The following is an 18,361-nucleotide window of genomic DNA, read 5'->3' on the forward strand; positions in this document are numbered from 1 at the left end:
GGTATTTTTCTTTCTCTTTCTGGCTTACTTCACTTAGAATGACATTCTCCAGGAACATCCATGTTGCTGCAAATGGTGTTATGTGGTCGGTTTTTATGGCTGAATAGTATTCTATTGTATAAATATACCACTTCTTCTTTATCCAGTCATCTGTTGAGGGACATTTAGGCTGTTTCCATGTCTTGGCTATTGTAAATAGTGCTGCTATGAACACTGGGGTGCAGGTGTCATTTTGAAGTAGGATTCCTTCTGGATATAGGCCCAGGAGCAGGATTCCTGGGTCATATGGTAAACATAGAATAAACAAATGGGACCTAAGTAAACTTACAAACTTCTGCACAGCAAAGGAAACCATAAGTAAAACAAAAAGACAACCTACAGAATGGGAGAAAATTTTGCAAGTGAAACTGACAACAGCTTGATATCCAGAATATATAAACAGCTCATATGACTTAATAAGAAAAATACAAACAGCCCAATCCAAAAATGGGCAGAAGACCTAAACAAGCAATTCTCCAAGGAAGAAATACAAATGATCAATAGGCACATGAAAAAATGTTCAATATCACTAATTGTCAGAGAAATGCAAATCAAAACTATGATGAGATATCACCTCACACCAGTCAGAATGGCCACCATTCAAAAATCCACAAATGACAAATGCTGGAGAGGCTGTGGAGAAAAGGGAACCCTCCTACACTACTGGTGGGAATGCAGTTTGGTGCAGCCACTGTGGAAAACAGTGTGGAGATTCCTCAAAGGCTAGGAACACCTAAGCCTGCTCTTGCTCCTGTCTTCTTTATAATTTTAACAACTCTAGGCTAGAAAGTTTAGAGACACCATCCATACTTCTTTTTCCCCACCATCCATACCCAATCAGTTATAAATCAAATCCCATCAGCATCTCTTGTATTGACTTGTTCCCATACTGATTGCTTTAGCTCCTCAGTACCTCTTTGCTAGACTGATGTCCCTTTCTCTAGAGTCTTCCTATCAAAAATCATCCTATATATTGACAGTTTTCTTAGATCTAAACCCAGTCATGTTACTCTCAAATCAAGATGAATGGATAAAGAAGATGCAGTATATATATACAATGGAATATTACTCAGCCATAAAGAAGAATTAAATAATGTCATTTGGAGCAACATGGATGGACCCCAGAGACCATCAGTCTAAGTGAATTAAGCCAGAAAGACAAAGAGAAATACCATATGATATCACTTACATGTGGAATCTAAAAAAATGATACAAAATGAACTTATTTACACACTAGAAATAGACTTACAGACATAGAGAAAAAAAGACTATAGTTACCAAAGGGGAAATGGGGCACAGGAGGGATATATTAGGAGTTTGGGATTAACATATACATACTACTATATATAAAATAGATAAACAAGAACCTACTGTATAGCCCAGGGAACTATATTCAATATCCTATAATGGAAAAGAATCTGAAAAAGAATATATATATACACACATATACACACACACACACATATATATACACACATATATATATACACACACACACATATATATGTATGTCTGAATCACTTTGCTATACACCTGAAACTAATACAACATTGTAAATCAACTATACTTCAGTAAAAATTAAAAACAAAGCCTTCCATGAATCTTCACTGCTTATGGAATAGAACATGCATTTCTAAAGCTGGCATTCAAGACTCTCTGCAGTTTAGCTCCCAGCTACCTTTTCCAGCCTTTCTTCCTGATGTACTAAATGTTCCAATCATATCCAGTCTTTGTGGGATTCTCAGAGCATCACCCTTTCTACTTCTTCCATGTCTACACTTAAGATATTTCCTCTACCTCTTTCCCCATGTTTGCCTATCAAAGTCCAACTTAATCTTCAGTTCAGGTATCACCTCCTTCTAATAACCTTCCAAGACTGAATGGCTTTCTATATCTACTTAACACAGTTCTTTGTCACTATTAAGCCCTAAGAAAGCCTTGTTGAATTGAACTCACTTAAAAGCATGTAAGCTTTAGGGAACTTATTGCTGTGTGGGAGTGAGATAGGCTGAAAATATGTTAAGTAGGAGAACTGGGTGAGAGTTTGACACCAGCGTGAACAGCCAGTCTCCTCCTTTATATACTGCAATGTCCAGCTAAGAGTGTGTGTGTGTGTGTGTGTGTGTGTGTGTGTGTGTGTGTGTGCTTACCTACCAGGATGTTCAGCTATTGGAATATATATACTTGTGTATGTTCCCTGTGTAGTGTGTACCCTTGGATGTATGCCTGCCCATGACTGTGCCCCTATACATTCCTGGCTCAAACCCTTGTCACAGTTTTCTGTTCTAAAGTGATGCTGAGGTTAAATGTGATATGAAATAAAATAGGCACTTTTGGAAATCAGTTCTGAGCATATGGTTTATAGGCTTCTAGGGAGTTGCTAATAGTACCACTGTATTTATTTTTTATTTTTTTAAATGAGAGAATAATTTTTTTGTCCAATTTTTTTATTTTAAATTTTTTGGGGGGTGGTAATTAGGTTTATTTATTTTATTTTTAATGGAGGTACTAGGGATTGAACCCAGGACCTCATGCATGCTAAGCACATGCTCTACCACTGAGCTATACCCTCCCCACCATTATACTTAAATGTAAGGAATTAGTATCATGAACAGCCCATAAGACACCTTTTGGCAAATTAGGAAAAGGCACCATTCGCTAAAGATATTTTACTTCCGTTTGTCAGAAAATTGTTGTAATACAGTTGATCCTTGAACAATATGGGTTTGACTGTGCGAGTTCATTTACATGTGGGTTTTTTCAGCAGTAAGCATGACAGTAACTACATGATTTGCAGTTGGCTGAATCCACGGATGCGGAACCTCGGATATGAAGGAAGTGCATAAAAGGAGGAAGCCTGGACATGGAGGGTTGACTATAAATTCCACGCAGATTTTCAGCTACGTAGAAGGTCAGCGACCCTAACCCTGGAGTTGTTCAGGGGTCAGTGGATTTTGTTAGCATGAGGCACTTGATTGCCACCTGCAGGAAAATTGTTAGAAAATATAAATATAAATATAAATATAAATATAAATATAAATATAAATATAAATATAAATATAAATATAAATATAAATATAAATAAAGTCTACTTTGTGAAGGTGCCCCCTTAGACAAGCCAGCCTCATATAGTGTACAACCTGCACAAATTTATGTAGTGATCCTGCCCAGAAGCTATTCTAGAAAGGGTGGGAGCTTTCTCTCTCATTGAATGGAAAAGTTTCTTCTGACTGGAAACAAGATGGCCATTAGAGTTTCCTGCTGTCTAAGTAGAGACTCTATATTATCTTTCCTGATCAGAACATTTTCAAGCTCAGGTTACTCATCTGATCATAGGCATTGGTGAAACAAGTTAATGTTTTGACTGTAACCAGTAGAAAGCTATTTTGGATAAAACTTGAACTGCCAAGGGGACATCAAATCTTAGTTGTTGCTTCTTTTTCCTCATAAGAAAGGGAGAATCTCAGAATAGTCATATTGACACCTAGCTCCAAATTCAAGTGCCAGATACAGGGGAAATTTGACACCAAGATAATGAGTCAGGAGCTTTTCAATTAAGGTGAAAAGAATACCATAAACAGATTAAATTTTGATTAACAGTTAAGATTAGTGAAAAGAGTACCAAGTGGTACCTAGTTATGTGTTTAACCCTGCTCTCTATATACTATAATTGAGTATAATATTCTTTAGTGTTGCTATCTTTATGTGCTTTTAATAAATTTGCATTTTTTTTGAAAGAACTGACTAGATAACTCATCATTCTCATTTTTACCAAGATTAACTATAGTTCAGTGGTAGAGCACATGCTTAGCATGTATGAGGTGCTGGGCTCAATCCCATTTACCTCCATTAAAAAAAAAAGATTAACCACATATATAACCAAAGACTAGTAATTCAAGTTCACATGATCAATATACGGCTGCTACTAATGTGTAGGGTCCCATTGTGTGAGTTAGAAAAAGCTATAGCCCTCTGGGAGGATATGAGGCAGCCCTGCCTACCATTGCCTACTGGTAATACATTTGAGCTGTTAAGTCTATCTTTTGAGGGGAGAATATATTAAAATTTACCTGCATAGCTAAAGATAGAAGGTAATGACAGGAAATATCATGGCACACATACAGATGATACTAAAATAAGCTAGTATTTGCACATTTCTTATTTTTAAAATATATGTTTTAAATCTAATTTCTCATTCAGCCTTTATGATATCTTTATAATTCAGCCACCATGCATTGAGTGGCAGGCAGTGTATTAGGCCCTAAGGGTCTTATCCTTACGGCCCTAATGGGATACTCAAGCTGATCATCTCAGTATATGAGGTGCAAATGAGAATCAAAAGTTTGTATAGGATGCTCTGGGAGCCCAGAGAAGGGTATCCAGACCAGCTGGAATACTAGTGAAGACTTGCTGGAGAAAACTGCTGAGCTGAGTCAGCCTCACATTACTGGCTTCATGTAAGAGACACAAAAGCCAAGCCATGGAAAAATTAAGCAATTTACCCCACATTACACAGCTATATATAGTGAAATCCTGACCAGAACCAATGTGAAGTAACTCTCCATCCAAGAAAGAGTCCAAACTATTGAACCTCTGGCTACAAGGTACCATTTGGACTTATTTCAGAAATAAATCTTCTTTGAAATAACATTTTATTTGAGAAAGTTCCATAGTTATCTGCCTCACAGACACATACATGCACTAGAATGTTAGAAAAGTTCAGGTGCACCAAAATAACCCAAGCCTGCAGTCTATTCGGACAGCTAATTAACACCTCTACCACAATTCTGGCAACCTTAACTTCTTCATTTTGTGTTTGCTGCAGTTTGCTGCAGGAAGATGTATTGCATAAAAATGAGGCATTAGCTCAAACCTCCTCGGATACCAACTTTAAGAGGCCTGAGTCATTCAAATCATTCCCTAAATTTCTTCCACCACCAAAGGCAGCAAACAAAAGTCTGCTAATTAAATGTGTAATTAGGGTTTATTATAACTAGCATATCTTAGTTTAAAGTCTCATTCACCACTGCTTTGAATTAGTTTTGTCCTGTTTTTATTTGTGTTTAATTGTCTTGTTTTATATGTGTTTAATTTTGTAAGACATTTCATATCCTTTCTGGATGCAGGCAGAGTGCAAATTCTAAATAAATAATAACAATAGATTAAATTTATGTAGAATTGGTTCTTTTATATGCTGCATGTATACTTTATAGTCCACTGGGGCCCCTTATAAAATCAATGTGTATAGTACATTTATGCCCATTTTATAGGTCCTGGAACAATTTTGCTCTTTTAAATTATTACAGAAGCTTATGGTTATATATTAGTTTTTACTACATATTTTTAGTTATATCTACAATTTACTTGGTGTGGTGTCCTTAGTCAGGAACACAATCCTCAATACTAAAAATGTTCCTACAAGCAAAGACAGTGTACATTATGACAACCCACCTTATAAGATAGTTGTAATACATTCCTGGGGGCGGGGTAGGGAGGAACTCTCTAGAATGACCATGTTTCAGGAAAGTATTTATCTACTTTCTGGAATATTTTAGGCCAAATTTTAAACTCTGACTTGCTTCTTTTTACTATGCAGTGTGTTCCTACATCACCAGCACCCTTGCTTAGAAGACAGTAATAAACAGGGAGTGCAAACTCACTTTCCTACTAGCTTCAAATAAAGAATTGGGAAGGTGTGTCAGTTACAAACCCAAACTAGCATAGAGGAGGCCTAATGAAATACTTCTCATATTTATGTTAAATATTATGTTTTCATTTGATTTCATTGAGCAAAATAGAAAAAGGTTCTACTTGCTTAAAAGGTTTTGAAAACACTGGGTTAGCTGATCTGCAAAGGTCCCTTTCAGATAAAAGGTTTCACTGGATTCCCGTCATGGTTTCTTACTTTTGCTGTAGAAAATCCTGTGCTATGAAATAGGAAGATCATGAAAGAGAAAGCAGACCAGAGAGACCCTTACAAAAGTAGAAAGTGGTCAAAGAAGGCCCAAAACAGTAGAAAAGGGACACTAGATTGTGCAATTATTTTCTTCCATTTTTAGCTTTAGTAGTATAATTTGGAATTTGGCATACAAGGAAATTAAAAGTTAGATAGTGTTTAATTACATGTCCCATCAGCCAACCCTCTGCTTTGGCGATTATTTTGCTAATCAGCAGCCCTCCAATGGTGGCGCCTCATCAGTCAGATGATATTCATAATTTTGTAGGTTGCCTTCAATGTTTCAATGGGACTTTCCCCAATCTACTTTATTTCCACAAGATTTCAGTCTGTACTCTATGATTCTATCAAAGTGGCCTTTTTTCTAACTCCATATGCTAGAGACTCACTCTCCAGTTTGTAAGCTCTGGCCTCACCTGCCCAGTTCAAGCATAACCTCAATTCTACCTACCTGATACTTTTTCTTATCACTGCTTAATTTAATTCTGTTTTCTCTAGGGGTGAGGAAGATATATTGTTCCCATTTACCTCAAATAAGCTATTTTCACCATAAATGTCTTTTTGGTGGGGGAGGGCATTAGGTTTATTTTATTTATTTATTTTAACAGAGGTAGTGGGAATTGAACCCAGGACCTCATGCATGCTAAGCATGCATTCTACCAGTGAGGTATACCCTTTCCCCTCCCCTAAATTTCTTATATTAAAGTGAATTTGTTATCAAGTAGTCCCTCATATTTGAATCTAATCCATCCCTGAAAACTTGTGGAATAGTGAATTTTGGATAGTGGGAAACTGAATTCCATTCTTCTCAATTGGAATTCCATCTTCAACCCCCCAGCCAATTTCCTCAGATATCACTAAAACACTCTAAAATACTTGTGTAACAATCCTCCAGATATGTATCATATTGTAAAGCATTTATAATCCCAATTACCTAACTATTCAGTACTTAATGAACTCATTACTAGATATGTTTACATGTAGTTCACAATGATGCCAGACAAACAAAACAAAGGGGAAAAATGGCAAACTTTCAGGCTATCTGGGAATGTCTATCTTTCTTTTCTACTATTAGAAGAAAAAACTTTTTCTTTCTTTTTTCAAAAAAACTTTGTAAAAGTTTAGCTCTGATGAGGAATGATGGAAAGGAAAAGTAAGGCTTTTCCATGAACTTCTAGCCAAAGGACTCACTAGTGAGAAGCAATAAAATAGGAAAACCATGAAGAGAGCCACTAAATGGGGGCTTTGATTCCATGGAAAATCAAAGTGAAGCCAAAACCAAATAAAAATGCCCTAGAGATCTTGTCACCAAGTTGAGGAAATTAAAGCAAAGGCAATGCCAAAATTATCATCTTAATTAGTCTTAACAGTCAAGTCAATTAAGGTGAGAGAGAAAGGGACAGCAATCTCCAAATTATGGGTAAGAGAAAAGTTACGTTCTACTCAAGACTGGCAGGAGGGAAATTGTCACAGTAAGCATTAATTGAGGTTAGTGAGAAGGGCATCAACTTGTTAATTTTATGAAATCAATAATCTTGTTTTGTAGCCTCATTTGCTTTCCTCTTTGCCATTTATGCTTAGCTGTTTTAATAAAGCTACATCGCAATTACCTTTCATACTGCAAGGGAGATGTACAGTGATGTAAATACACCATGACATGATATGGTACAGGTACGTAATAGAGGCAAATGACATTTATTAAAGGAAAGTTAACCATCGAGGCAATTCTAAAACAGAATATGGAAACTACTGTTAGAGTGGGGGCTCAGGGGATGGTGCTGTGATGCTGGAGTGGCTTCAGGAGAACGGGGATTCCATTGACAAAGCCCAGGGTTAATGAAAATTTTCCTGGTTTCAAGTGTCTCTACTCATGGCCAAGAAGATTAACAAATTTTGCTCAGCAGGTACCTTTCATTTCCTGCCTCAAGCTGCAAAATCCCAGAAGAGAACAGGTAGAGACATTAGCTGCAGGAGAAGGCAAATGAATGAACATTCAGGATCCCGAATGTTCTTAGTTGAGTCCTGCAGGCAGTGCTTCCAGTGCTTTCCCATTTCTAGAGGCAGGGACCAGGCTCAGTCCACATGCTCATTGCCTCTAGTTTCAGGAGAACTCTGCAAATCTCTGGGTAGGAGCATCACGCCTGTCTCTCAGAATCCCACAGTCTCAAGTGCCTCGCCCTGTGCTGCTATGAGGGAAACCAGACGATGAGAATCCCTGTCCTCAGGGGCCAATATCTCTTTTACAAGCTCTTTAAAAGAAAAAGGCTTAAACAGCAAATGCCTGTAATGCTTTGGAAGATGAAAATCTCTAAGTGCTACAGACAAGGCTGAAGATTCTGATCTCACTCAATACTGCATTACACTCGCCTTTTAAATTACTGATTCAACCTTGGCTGGATGGTATACAGTTTATTAACTCTCAATTTTCTACCACATTTGGTTAATGAAAGCTGGATGAATTGAATAGTTTATCTCCTAATAATTGTTGCTAATGTCCTCACACACAGGTATTTCCCTTCTGGGAAGGAGGCGCCCAGAGGAGCCTGATTCTGTAACTTTGTGTTAAAGAGACAAAACCATCAGTACATTTCTGCATCTGGCTAAAAGTGACCCAACAGAGTCTCAGAAATTTAGGTCTTCCTTTTGGGAATTTAACGGTGGGAATAAAGTGGATTTTTGTTCCGGGTCTCCTTCTCCAAAGACAAGTCACAAAAGCTAGCTGGACAAATGAAATCTAGATGACCAAGACCGTGCACTTAGGAAACACAAGCACAAAGTGCTATATTATATAAGGGACATTTGCTTTGTGTGGATACAATTTTGTCTACATAAAATGTATACTCTCATTGCTTTGGACTGCAAATACATCCTTGAAAAGTTACATTTCAAGCACGTTTATCAAGTAGATCATACAGGTGATTGACTAGATACACTTTAAGCTACAATTAATGTGTTTCCTAAATACAATGTAGAACAATGCACATGATATAATAATTAAGTGGGGGAGGTGACTGGGGCAGGGGAAAGCTTGAGACACAATTACCCATTTCCTAAAGTCTTACTTTTGCAGACCACAAGCATATATTCAGAGAAAATAAATGGAAAAAATAAAAATATTAACAGCAATTATCTCTTGAATGATGGGATGCTATATAATTTTTATTTACTTTTTGGAAGCTTTCTGGGTTTTCCAGATTCTCTGAAATTAGCATATATTCCTTTATTTTATTACATTGCAGTTTTGTTTAAGAAGAGGTGAACTGATTGACTAAATGCCTCAGTTAAGCACATCTAGTAAAACAAATAATCACTCCCTGTATATTGTTTTGGTAACCAAGTCCCTCATTCACCAGTGTCACTTAAAGGAAGTCTCATGTATGTGGTTTTGACCAGTGTGGAATCCTTAGTGCTAAGCATATAGGACATAGAGCAGGTACTCAATTTAATTTTTTAAAAATTAATGAATTAAAATAATTGGAAAACACTTAGTCTTAATCTCTGCTTATAAATCTGACTTGCAAATGTTATGTATTTGTGAGAGGCAAGCCCTTTATCACTTTATGAGGACAGACTTTTAAGTGAGCACAGGATTAGACAACCACTGTTATGGAGTTGGCTAAGGGTCCTTCTCTCCTAGGCAGGGGTGTGTGTCTAATTAGAAAGTTAACAGTAGGAGTGTCATTGCTTTGAAGTTTATCATCAACTCTTGGGTTTCAACAGTATTAGAGAGGAAACATGATGCCCCTAATCCTCAAATCATTTCTGGTTGGTTTGGAAAAGAGGCATGTGATTTTTCCTCAGAAGGTTTGCCTTCCTAATTGTTTTCCATGGACAGGGTTTGCCTTTCCTGAGGGCAAAGCCTGACTGACTGACTGATGGGAAAGGTAACCAGAAATGGGCTGGGGGCAGAGGGAAGCCGGCCCAGGATTAAACATTGACTACCCTTCAGCCTCACGTGCTGAATTTAAGGTTCACTGGCACTCTTCTAGAATGATATTACCTTTTCTTTGTATAATACTTTCTAGTCTTTAGGGTGGGGTGGGTGGAGAGGGTACTTTTCCCTAAAAGACAGGCCTTCCCCCCACCTCTTTTTCTGCTCTTTAAAACAATCTCTTTAGGGGAAACAAGTTCAAGAGTGTTGGTGAGATTATGGCCAACTTGCCTTAGGTTAGGAGAGTTTCTCTTCTTTTCCTCTTAAAATTCTCTCTTTTTTTTTCCTCTTGGGTGTGGGGAGGAATAAAATCTGTTGATTTTAGTGAAATTGAAGGTATCTTTTGTGATGGAAGGATTTTTTTAAGCATCTCTGGGAAAAAGAATCCTTGCTTTTGATAGGGTTGAGGGAGCACCTCTCTTTAGGTATGGAGGCTTTCCAATTTTTAAAAACTAGATTTTGTGGAGAGGAGCTATAAGGGCCACTGGTTTAAATGATGTTGGGGAGCCCTCCTCAGGAGGATTTTTCTTTCTTTCCTTTTCTTTAAAATAAATAATATATTTGGAAGAAATATGATTGGGAACATCTCTCTTTGAAAGAATTTCTTTTTCTTTTCTTTTATTGAAAAAAAGAAATACTTAAAGGCTGGAAGCTAAACAAGGTACCTGAGTTTTGGTGAGATTGGGTGCATCTCCCTTTGAAGAAGCTTTAGAAAGAGATCTGATGGCTCTTGTCTCTTATTTGTGGGGGGTGGAGTGGGTTGACTATCAGGAATCATATACATGATTTTCAATAAGGCATGGGTTCACCTTCCCTGAGGAGAATTTCTTCCTTCTAAAAATTATCCCTTAGTTTATTTTCTTCTTCCTTCTCTTCCCTCCCTCCCTCCTTCTCTACCTTTTATTTATTTATTTATTTATTTATTTATTTATATTTCTGTTTTTGCCTGGAGAAAAATGTTCAGGGACTTTGGTGAGTTTCGGGGCATCTTCATTCCCCCAAAATGAGGTTTTTCTTTTAAAGTAGCCAATTCATTTTCTTCCTTCTGTCCCATCTGATTCTAAATGTATTTTCTTGTTTTGAGAAAAAAAGGGGGCTTTGTGGAGACTGGGGACATCTTTCCTTAAGAGGACTTTCTTGGTCTTATTTCTGTTTGTCTCCTATCTTTTCCTTCCAAGTTTAAAATTCCTGTGTTAAGAACAAAGCTTTTTTTGGTGTGGACAAATTAGAGTCACCTCTTATTAGAAGAATTTCCTTTTTTTTTTTCTTTTTTAAAAACTGCTTTTGCATTTGTTTTGGTTGTGTTTTGACAAAAAAATGCATGTGTCTTTGTGAGCCTGGAGCATTTTTCTTTAAGAGGATTTTGTTTTCATTTCATTGATATTATCCCCTCTACCAACATAGATGCTTTTACATTATTAATTTTCTTTTAATACTTATTTGTAGTTGATTAATACTGGGATTCCAAAATTTAGAGATCCCTGATTTAACTTGTTCATTAGAATTATAATACTGTTGGATCCAATTACTACCAAAAAAAAAAAAAAAATGGCTGTGGGTTTTCCACAAAAATAGTAGGATGATTCCTTGAGTTGTTTATTGGATTATAAAAGTGCACTATATCATGGACATTGAGAAAGTTTTCATAGTAAAGCACTTGTTAAATATTAATAAATAAATGATTTTTAGAAGTTTAAAAAATAAATCTTAAAAAAATTATATTTTGAGATAATATTCATGGGCTTTGGTGAGGATGGGACATCTCCCCTTAGTAGGGATTTATATCTTTTGTTTCTTTTTCTCTCTTTTGGGGGGAGTTAAAACTTCAGGAGATTTGGTAAGATCAAGGACCCTATCCTTTTAATATTTCTTTCTTTTTGTTAAATTAAAATGTATTTGTTTATCTGAGGTGGAGAGATTGTAAGTTTCATTGACTTTGGTGATTTTGAAAGTATCTGCCCTTGAAAATATTTCCTTTTTTGTTTTTCTCAAAAGAAGAAAAATTGTGTGTGTGTGTGTGTGGGGGGGGTGAATAAAAGTTATTTTTCTTGGTGAGGCCATGCCCTTAAGAGGATTCCCCTTTTTAAAATTTCTTTTTTCCTTATTTATTCATGTGTTCCTTTGTTTATTTGTGGGAAGGTAGTAGGCTCATTATCATATAGTTGGAGGAATGATTGCTTTCTTTTACTCATTTTTAAATAGATATATAATTCAAATATCACAAAATTCACCATTTTAAAGTGTACAAGTCAGTATTTTTTAGTATATTCACAAAGTCATACAAACACCACCACTATCTAATTTCAGAACATTTTTTTTTATCATCCCCCAAAGAAACCCTTTAGTTATCACTCACACTTCCCTCTCCCTTCCCGGAGCTCCTGGCCACCACTAATCTACTTTCTGTCTCTAAGGATTTGCCTATTTTGGACATTTCTTATAACTGGAAGAAATAACATTAGGGAACTTTAGTGAGATTGCTGGACACTTGGGAAGATTTATTTTTGCCTCCATAATTTTTGTGAGGGATTGGGCATGGGCTATGATGTGCAAATAGCTTATAAATTTCAAGAAATTTTTAAGGTTAGAAAGGCTGTTTAACCTTGAGATGCTGTCTCATTCTTTTCATTTAATTTTTTTCTCTCTTGGGGATAGAAGTTTCATGGGTTTTGTTGAGGGTGAAGAGCACCTCCCTTTAGAATTTCTTCTTTTTTCTTAAAATAATTTTCTGGGGGAGGATAAGTTTCATTATCTGGGATCACTGTCCCTTTCTCTCTCTCTTTTTTTTAAATTTGTAGATTTGTGTTTCTATTTTGAGAATAAGGTTTATTTGCTTTGGTGAGGGTGGGGGCATCTCCCTTTAGGAATGGCTGCTTTCTTTTTAAATGCTTAAAAAGTTTTTTTCCTTCCCCCCACTGAGAGAATTACAGTTGAAAAGGTTGGGAACCGTATCCCTAGCAAGATTTTTATTTATTTTCTTTCCAGAAAATGGGGGCTTCTTTGGGAGTAATAGGTTCAGGGTCTTGTACCTCCTCTTCCTTCTCAGGCTCCTGTTCTATTATGGACCCCTCTGGGAGCATCAGACAGGGAACAACCATCACTGTTTTGGAAAAAAATCAAGGCTGATGAAATGTCAGCTTAAAGATTGTTTTCAGACAAATGAGGATCCTATGTGTCACAGAAAGCCAGACATTGGATATGTCTAAAAATCCACAAAAGCTAAATTAATAGTTATAGCCTATTAGGTGTCCAGTCTTATTTTTGCTCTCTCCCACCCTGCCCTCTTCTTCCGGGGAATGAAAGAGCTAATAATACAGCGGAAAGCATCCTGCAAACTGTAAAGTGCCATACCAGCAATAGAGATTATATAATCTTTATTTTAATGCCCCTGAATGGTTTTCTGGACTCTACGGATTTTTTCCCCCTCCCTGGAAGCACTTTGGATAACTGACGGCTCAGCCTTGCCTTTTGGGCTGCAGTTCTGCAGAAGCCCCAGTTGGCGATTTTAATAAACACAGAAGAACTCTATTCTCAGAAAAGAAAGACCACTGACCAAATATCTCATTATCTTTTTTTTTTCCCCAGAACATCCTGCAGAAAACACTCAGGAGCTCTCAGAATATACCAAATAAATCATATAGTATCATCAAAACCTGGCAAGGAGTGGGGAAAGAACACATGAGGAAAGAAAGTAATTTCATCCTGACCTTCAACAGGTTAAATATTCGACTCTACAGTCCTGAAGCTGTTTACAGTCACTGCAGATATTCTGTTCACTTAGGAAAAAAATTTATTACCCCTGAAACCAACAACATCATCATTAGTCTGCTGCTCCCGGGACTGCAGGGGATAAGGACACTTTCCAAATCATTTTTTAAAATTGTTACTAATTTGCTTCTTAATTATGGTTCTAACATCCATTCTGAAAATGGAAAGATTGACCGCATTTCCTTAAGGGCTATATATTCCAGTCTATTTAAATAAGCATTTACTTCTCACTCAGAAATGAGTGAGAATGCATTTTTATTCATTCACAGCAGCAGTCTCTACGTCATTGCTGAAAATGGAATTGATGGGTTTCAAGTTTCAGCAAGTGTTTATTGAGCAAAAATAGGGAGGACTGAATTGTATTAGGCACTGGGTGGGAGAGACAGCATCTACCTTTGAGAAGCTCAGACTTGGGTAAGATAATAAAGCATTCAGGCAAGAATAACTAGATGTCATATAAGCAAATGCTTGCTACTTTGTGAGAAAATGTGTGCAAAAAATACCAGGAAACTGTTCTGTTATGGTTTGGGGTATAATAGTAATTGCCATGTAGTCATCAGGAGGGAGACCCTCCCCATCCCAGAAATAAAAGCCACAAAAGTGTCTTTCTTCTTAGATTTTCATCAATCACCTGTATGGTGTGATTATAATTTCATAGCTGGTCAAAACCCAATGAATAAAAATATAAACTGTCTTTCTTCAACCACAGCTGAGAGGAGAGAAACAGATCCACCTGTAAGCCCCACTCCCGGCAAGAGGGTCATAGCATCATTAAAGAACCAATTCACACATCTTTACTCACACTTGCTGCCAGCAGATGGGAGACCCCCGGCTCACTTCCTGGAAATCAAGCCATTTTCAGAAAGGAAGGAAATCGACAGCTTTGGTTCACAGACTGTTATCCTGGTAGCTATTCAAAAAGAAAACGTGAGCCCCCTTTTCTCAGTCCCTACCCTCATGCTTGGCATAGATTTGCAACCAGCAAGTTCTGAACCCCAAAAGAGAGCAGACCACACACTAGAAGATGTTGTTGTTGTTGTTGTTGTTGCTGTGCTGGTCGGCAAAGTTATCTGGGAGAAACCTGCAGTCACATCCAAACTCTTGGTTTTGCTCATTTTATCCTTTGACTTATCAGGCTAGTTTCATTCATGCTACTGGTACTGGCTGTCCCTTACCACGTAGGATTTCATTGTGCGATGAGAGCTATATTTTGTTTTATCTCTGAGATTGTGTGTACGTGAATATTTATGTGTATATATATATATGTCATTCCCCAAGCTTGCCTCAAGGAGGCAGTGTCTGAGAACAATGCCACCCTAGCTAAGATGGCAACCTGTTTGCCTTGAATGTTAAGATGCAAGTCAGCTGGTTACGGGTGCTATTCGCCTGAGGAAAATGCAGCAGAGAATGGTCCTATCACTGAAGATCAAATGTTCTCATCTGCACCAGAGAGCAATTGCATAGCAACACCTAGGGTATTGGAGAAGGGTTCTGCTTTCAGCAATTTTAGCATTTACCCAGATCTTTGCATCCTTCAAAATCCTCTAGAGCCACTGATGGGTTCATTTATATGGCCCTCTTAGCAGATGGTCAGGGTTCTTAAACCTACTCTACAAGATAAGTGACTGAATAAATAAATGACCAGCTCTACTTGGCAAAATCAAACCTGGAGACTGGGGTAGGAGGGGTGGTCCTGGTCCGCTGACAAGTGCTTGGTCAGTTGGCCAGCACACCTGAGTGGATACTATGTAGAGGAAGCTAACCCGGTTCCCCTTACCTTGATCCTCCTTATTTGCCTGGCAACAGACATTTTTTTTTTTGTCAAGCTGGTGGGACACACTTTCCCACAGTCACAGGGCTCATCCTTTGAGCTCCTGGCCTCCAGTCAGTCTTCCAGAGGCCAAAGAGGCCATACATTCGCTGACCAGCCTGGAAATTAATCCCCCAAGTGTCATTTTCTCAGCCAGGTTCCAGGAATCTCATTTAAGAAGGCCACAGGTCAGGTGGTCCCTGTTGCACACGCTCTCACCAGCTTTATGCAAACTCTTCCAGAAAGACAAGAGCAAGCACCTGGCTAGGGTGAACTCCCAGGTCTAGCTGCTCTTCCCTTTCTCTTTCAGAGATCACTGCAGGAAAAGGTTGCTGCAGGAAGGGGGAGAGATTCACCCCCTCGGGAGAGCGGGGTTGTTAAGATTAGCAAAAAAATGTCTGAGTCCCCTACAGTTCTATTTTCTTTCTTTTCAAACCTCTGCACTTTTTTTCCCTGTGAAACTTTCCCCTTTAGCTTTCCTCTCTTTTCAGTCATTTATCATTGCAGTTATTTTGCGAATTCGAGCCTCCCTACCCGTAACTGAGGAAGGAACCGGCGTTTTCATTTCCATTTCGAGATGCCAACCTCTGCCCCCTTCCCCTACATTCTACAAGTGTGCAGTGCAGAGCAGAACGATTCCAGAGCCATGTCCCTCTGCCCTGCTAGGCAGCAGGATGGACGGGCATTGTTGGTATGGTGTGTTATTTGTTTGTTTCCGTGTTTTGTTTTGTTTTCCTTTCGGGAGAAGCTAAATGAAAGTCTATGTATGCGTGACTATGATTTTCACAGTCTCGTGGAACGAAGTTTGAGAAAAACGAAGAGTAGGGGGTGCACAGAGAAAGCAAGAAAGACAGACAGGCTCTTTCTGAAGAGTGGACGGGGTTTCAGAGGTCCAAGGCAAACACCGAAAACCTTCTTCCTCCCTCCTCCCCCCGGGCGGGTGACCGAGGATCCTCCACTGGTCTTCTCCCGGCTAAGTGCAACGTTTACGAAGGCATCTCTGAAGACTGGAAGAGATAAGGGTTCCCATTCATAACACTCTCAAATACCAACTCCTATTTTCGTGTCTCTAAACCGGGACTCCTGTACCTTTGCAACTGGCTGCGGTGCGGGATGCCAGTCGCCCGTTTGTGACGCGGCCCATCACTGTATCACTGTGTTTGCACCTACCTGCCGGGAAATCCTGCAGACAGATGGAATGGTGGCTTCGACACACGCATGCTCTCCCCCTCCTCCCCTGCGAACCCTGCCCTTCCCCTGCAGTGCGCGTGGGCGCCGCCCAACCCCTCATCCCCACCCTGAGTACCAGCGCCCAGCAGCCCACGGAGACTCCGGGCCCCTCCCTGGAGCGCTGCCAGTTGCGCCCCAGCTGAGGACCCCTTTCCCAGTGGCAGGGAGGGGGCCGAGCAGACGGTTGCGGCTCCGCAGCTTGGGCCTCTGCGGCAGTGACCGCGGCTAAGAGGTGTGTCCCACCGCCCGCACTCAATCCCATCCCTGTGTACCCTGGGCCAGCCACAAACACCTCTCGAGGTCTCTTGCGCCGCCTGGGCCGCCTTCCTCTTCTTTTTCAAGATATAGGCGCTCACCGCACTGTCACTTCTCATGGGGAAAACTGCTCCGACTCCCAACCCGTGCCATCACCTCCGTTTCTAGCCCCCAACAGCCCACTCTCACTTCCACATGTTGCTTCGCGCCTCTTAACCGCTTCCCACTCCCCCGGGCTCCCCTATCCCCGCATCTTTCTGAGCATCTTTGCTAGCCAGTAGCAGCCAAATGTGATGCTAAGGATGCCCAGAGTCCTGCGAGTCGGGTAGCCATCCGGCCTCGCCTGGCTTCTTTCCCTCCCGCCCCAGGGGGTCTTTTTCTTACCTTTATACTGGACAACGGCACTGGCGTTCGGGGCGATGGCGAGGTCTTTAGACCCTTCTCTGGAGCGACCACCGGACACTGCAATAGACGTGGTGCTGGGCTCGGCTCCGGACGGGACACTTGAGCCGGCTCAGGGCAGGACTCTGTGGCTGGTTCTGTGGCTGGTTCTGGGACCGGCTTGGGGGCCGGTTCTACGGCTGGTACTGGGATCGGCTCTGGGGCCGGATCTGGGGCTGGTTCCTGGACCGGCTCGGGGGCCGGTTCTGGGGCTGGTTCAGGAGCCGGCTCCGGGGCCGGTTCTGTGGCTGGTTCTGAGATCGGTTCTGTGTCTAGTTCTAGGGCTGGTTCAGGGGTCGGCTCGGGGGCCGGTTCTGTATCTGGTTCTGGGATCGGTTCTGTGTCGAGTTCTGTGGCTGGTTCTGGGCTCGCCTCCGGACCGGGTTCTGGAGCAGGCTCTGGACAGAACTGAGGTGCCGGTTCTGGCGAAGGCGCGTGGAGCAGCGGAGGAGCCCGCGCCGGCGGCAGTGGCGGCGGCGGCTGCGGCGGCGGCGGCGGCGGCTCCGGAGACTCCGCGGGCTGCTCTCCATCCTGAGGCGGGGCAGTGCCCTGGGCCGCGGCCGCTCCGCGGTCCATGGCCGCGCACCGCCTCAGGTCCCGGCAGCCGGCGCCCCTGAATTCGGAGGGCTAAAGTACCCTCGGGCGCCCCGCCCACCCCAGTTCGACAACCCCTTGCAGGGTGCCAAACTTTCCCCCGCCCCGCTCCATGGCTGGCTCCGCTCTGAGGTCTAACCCGGGGGCGCTCGGCGTCTCCCAGAGCTGGAACACGCCCCTCGGTGAGCGCACACCTCTTCGTAAGCAGCCACGGGCCCGATGGGCGGGAAGCAGAGGGGCTTGCGAACGCGGACTGGACAGAGCGCTTGATGACCTCCTAGCTACGCGCGGGAGGGGAGGGGGGAGACAAAAAGGGGAGGGGGAGTGGGGAGGCGTG

At 40.8% G+C, this 18,361-nt stretch overlaps 1 protein-coding gene across 2 annotated transcripts in view; it reads right to left on the minus strand.

Annotated features, from left to right (window-relative positions):
• The window catches only part of DGKK (diacylglycerol kinase kappa), a 147,786-nt gene extending 129,653 nt beyond the window's left edge, over positions 1-18,133 (minus strand). For both annotated transcript variants that reach the window (XM_074359278.1, XM_074359277.1), the window contains exon 1: positions 17,374-18,133. In XM_074359278.1, coding sequence (XP_074215379.1) covers positions 17,374-18,006 — 633 coding nt within the window. In that variant the 5' untranslated portion in view covers positions 18,007-18,133. The remainder of the gene's footprint in view (positions 1-17,373) is intronic.
• Positions 18,134-18,361: the final 228 nt, after the last annotated feature.

This window comes from Camelus bactrianus, chromosome X (genome assembly GCF_048773025.1).
Source record: "Camelus bactrianus isolate YW-2024 breed Bactrian camel chromosome X, ASM4877302v1, whole genome shotgun sequence".
NCBI lineage: Eukaryota > Metazoa > Chordata > Mammalia > Artiodactyla > Camelidae > Camelus > Camelus bactrianus.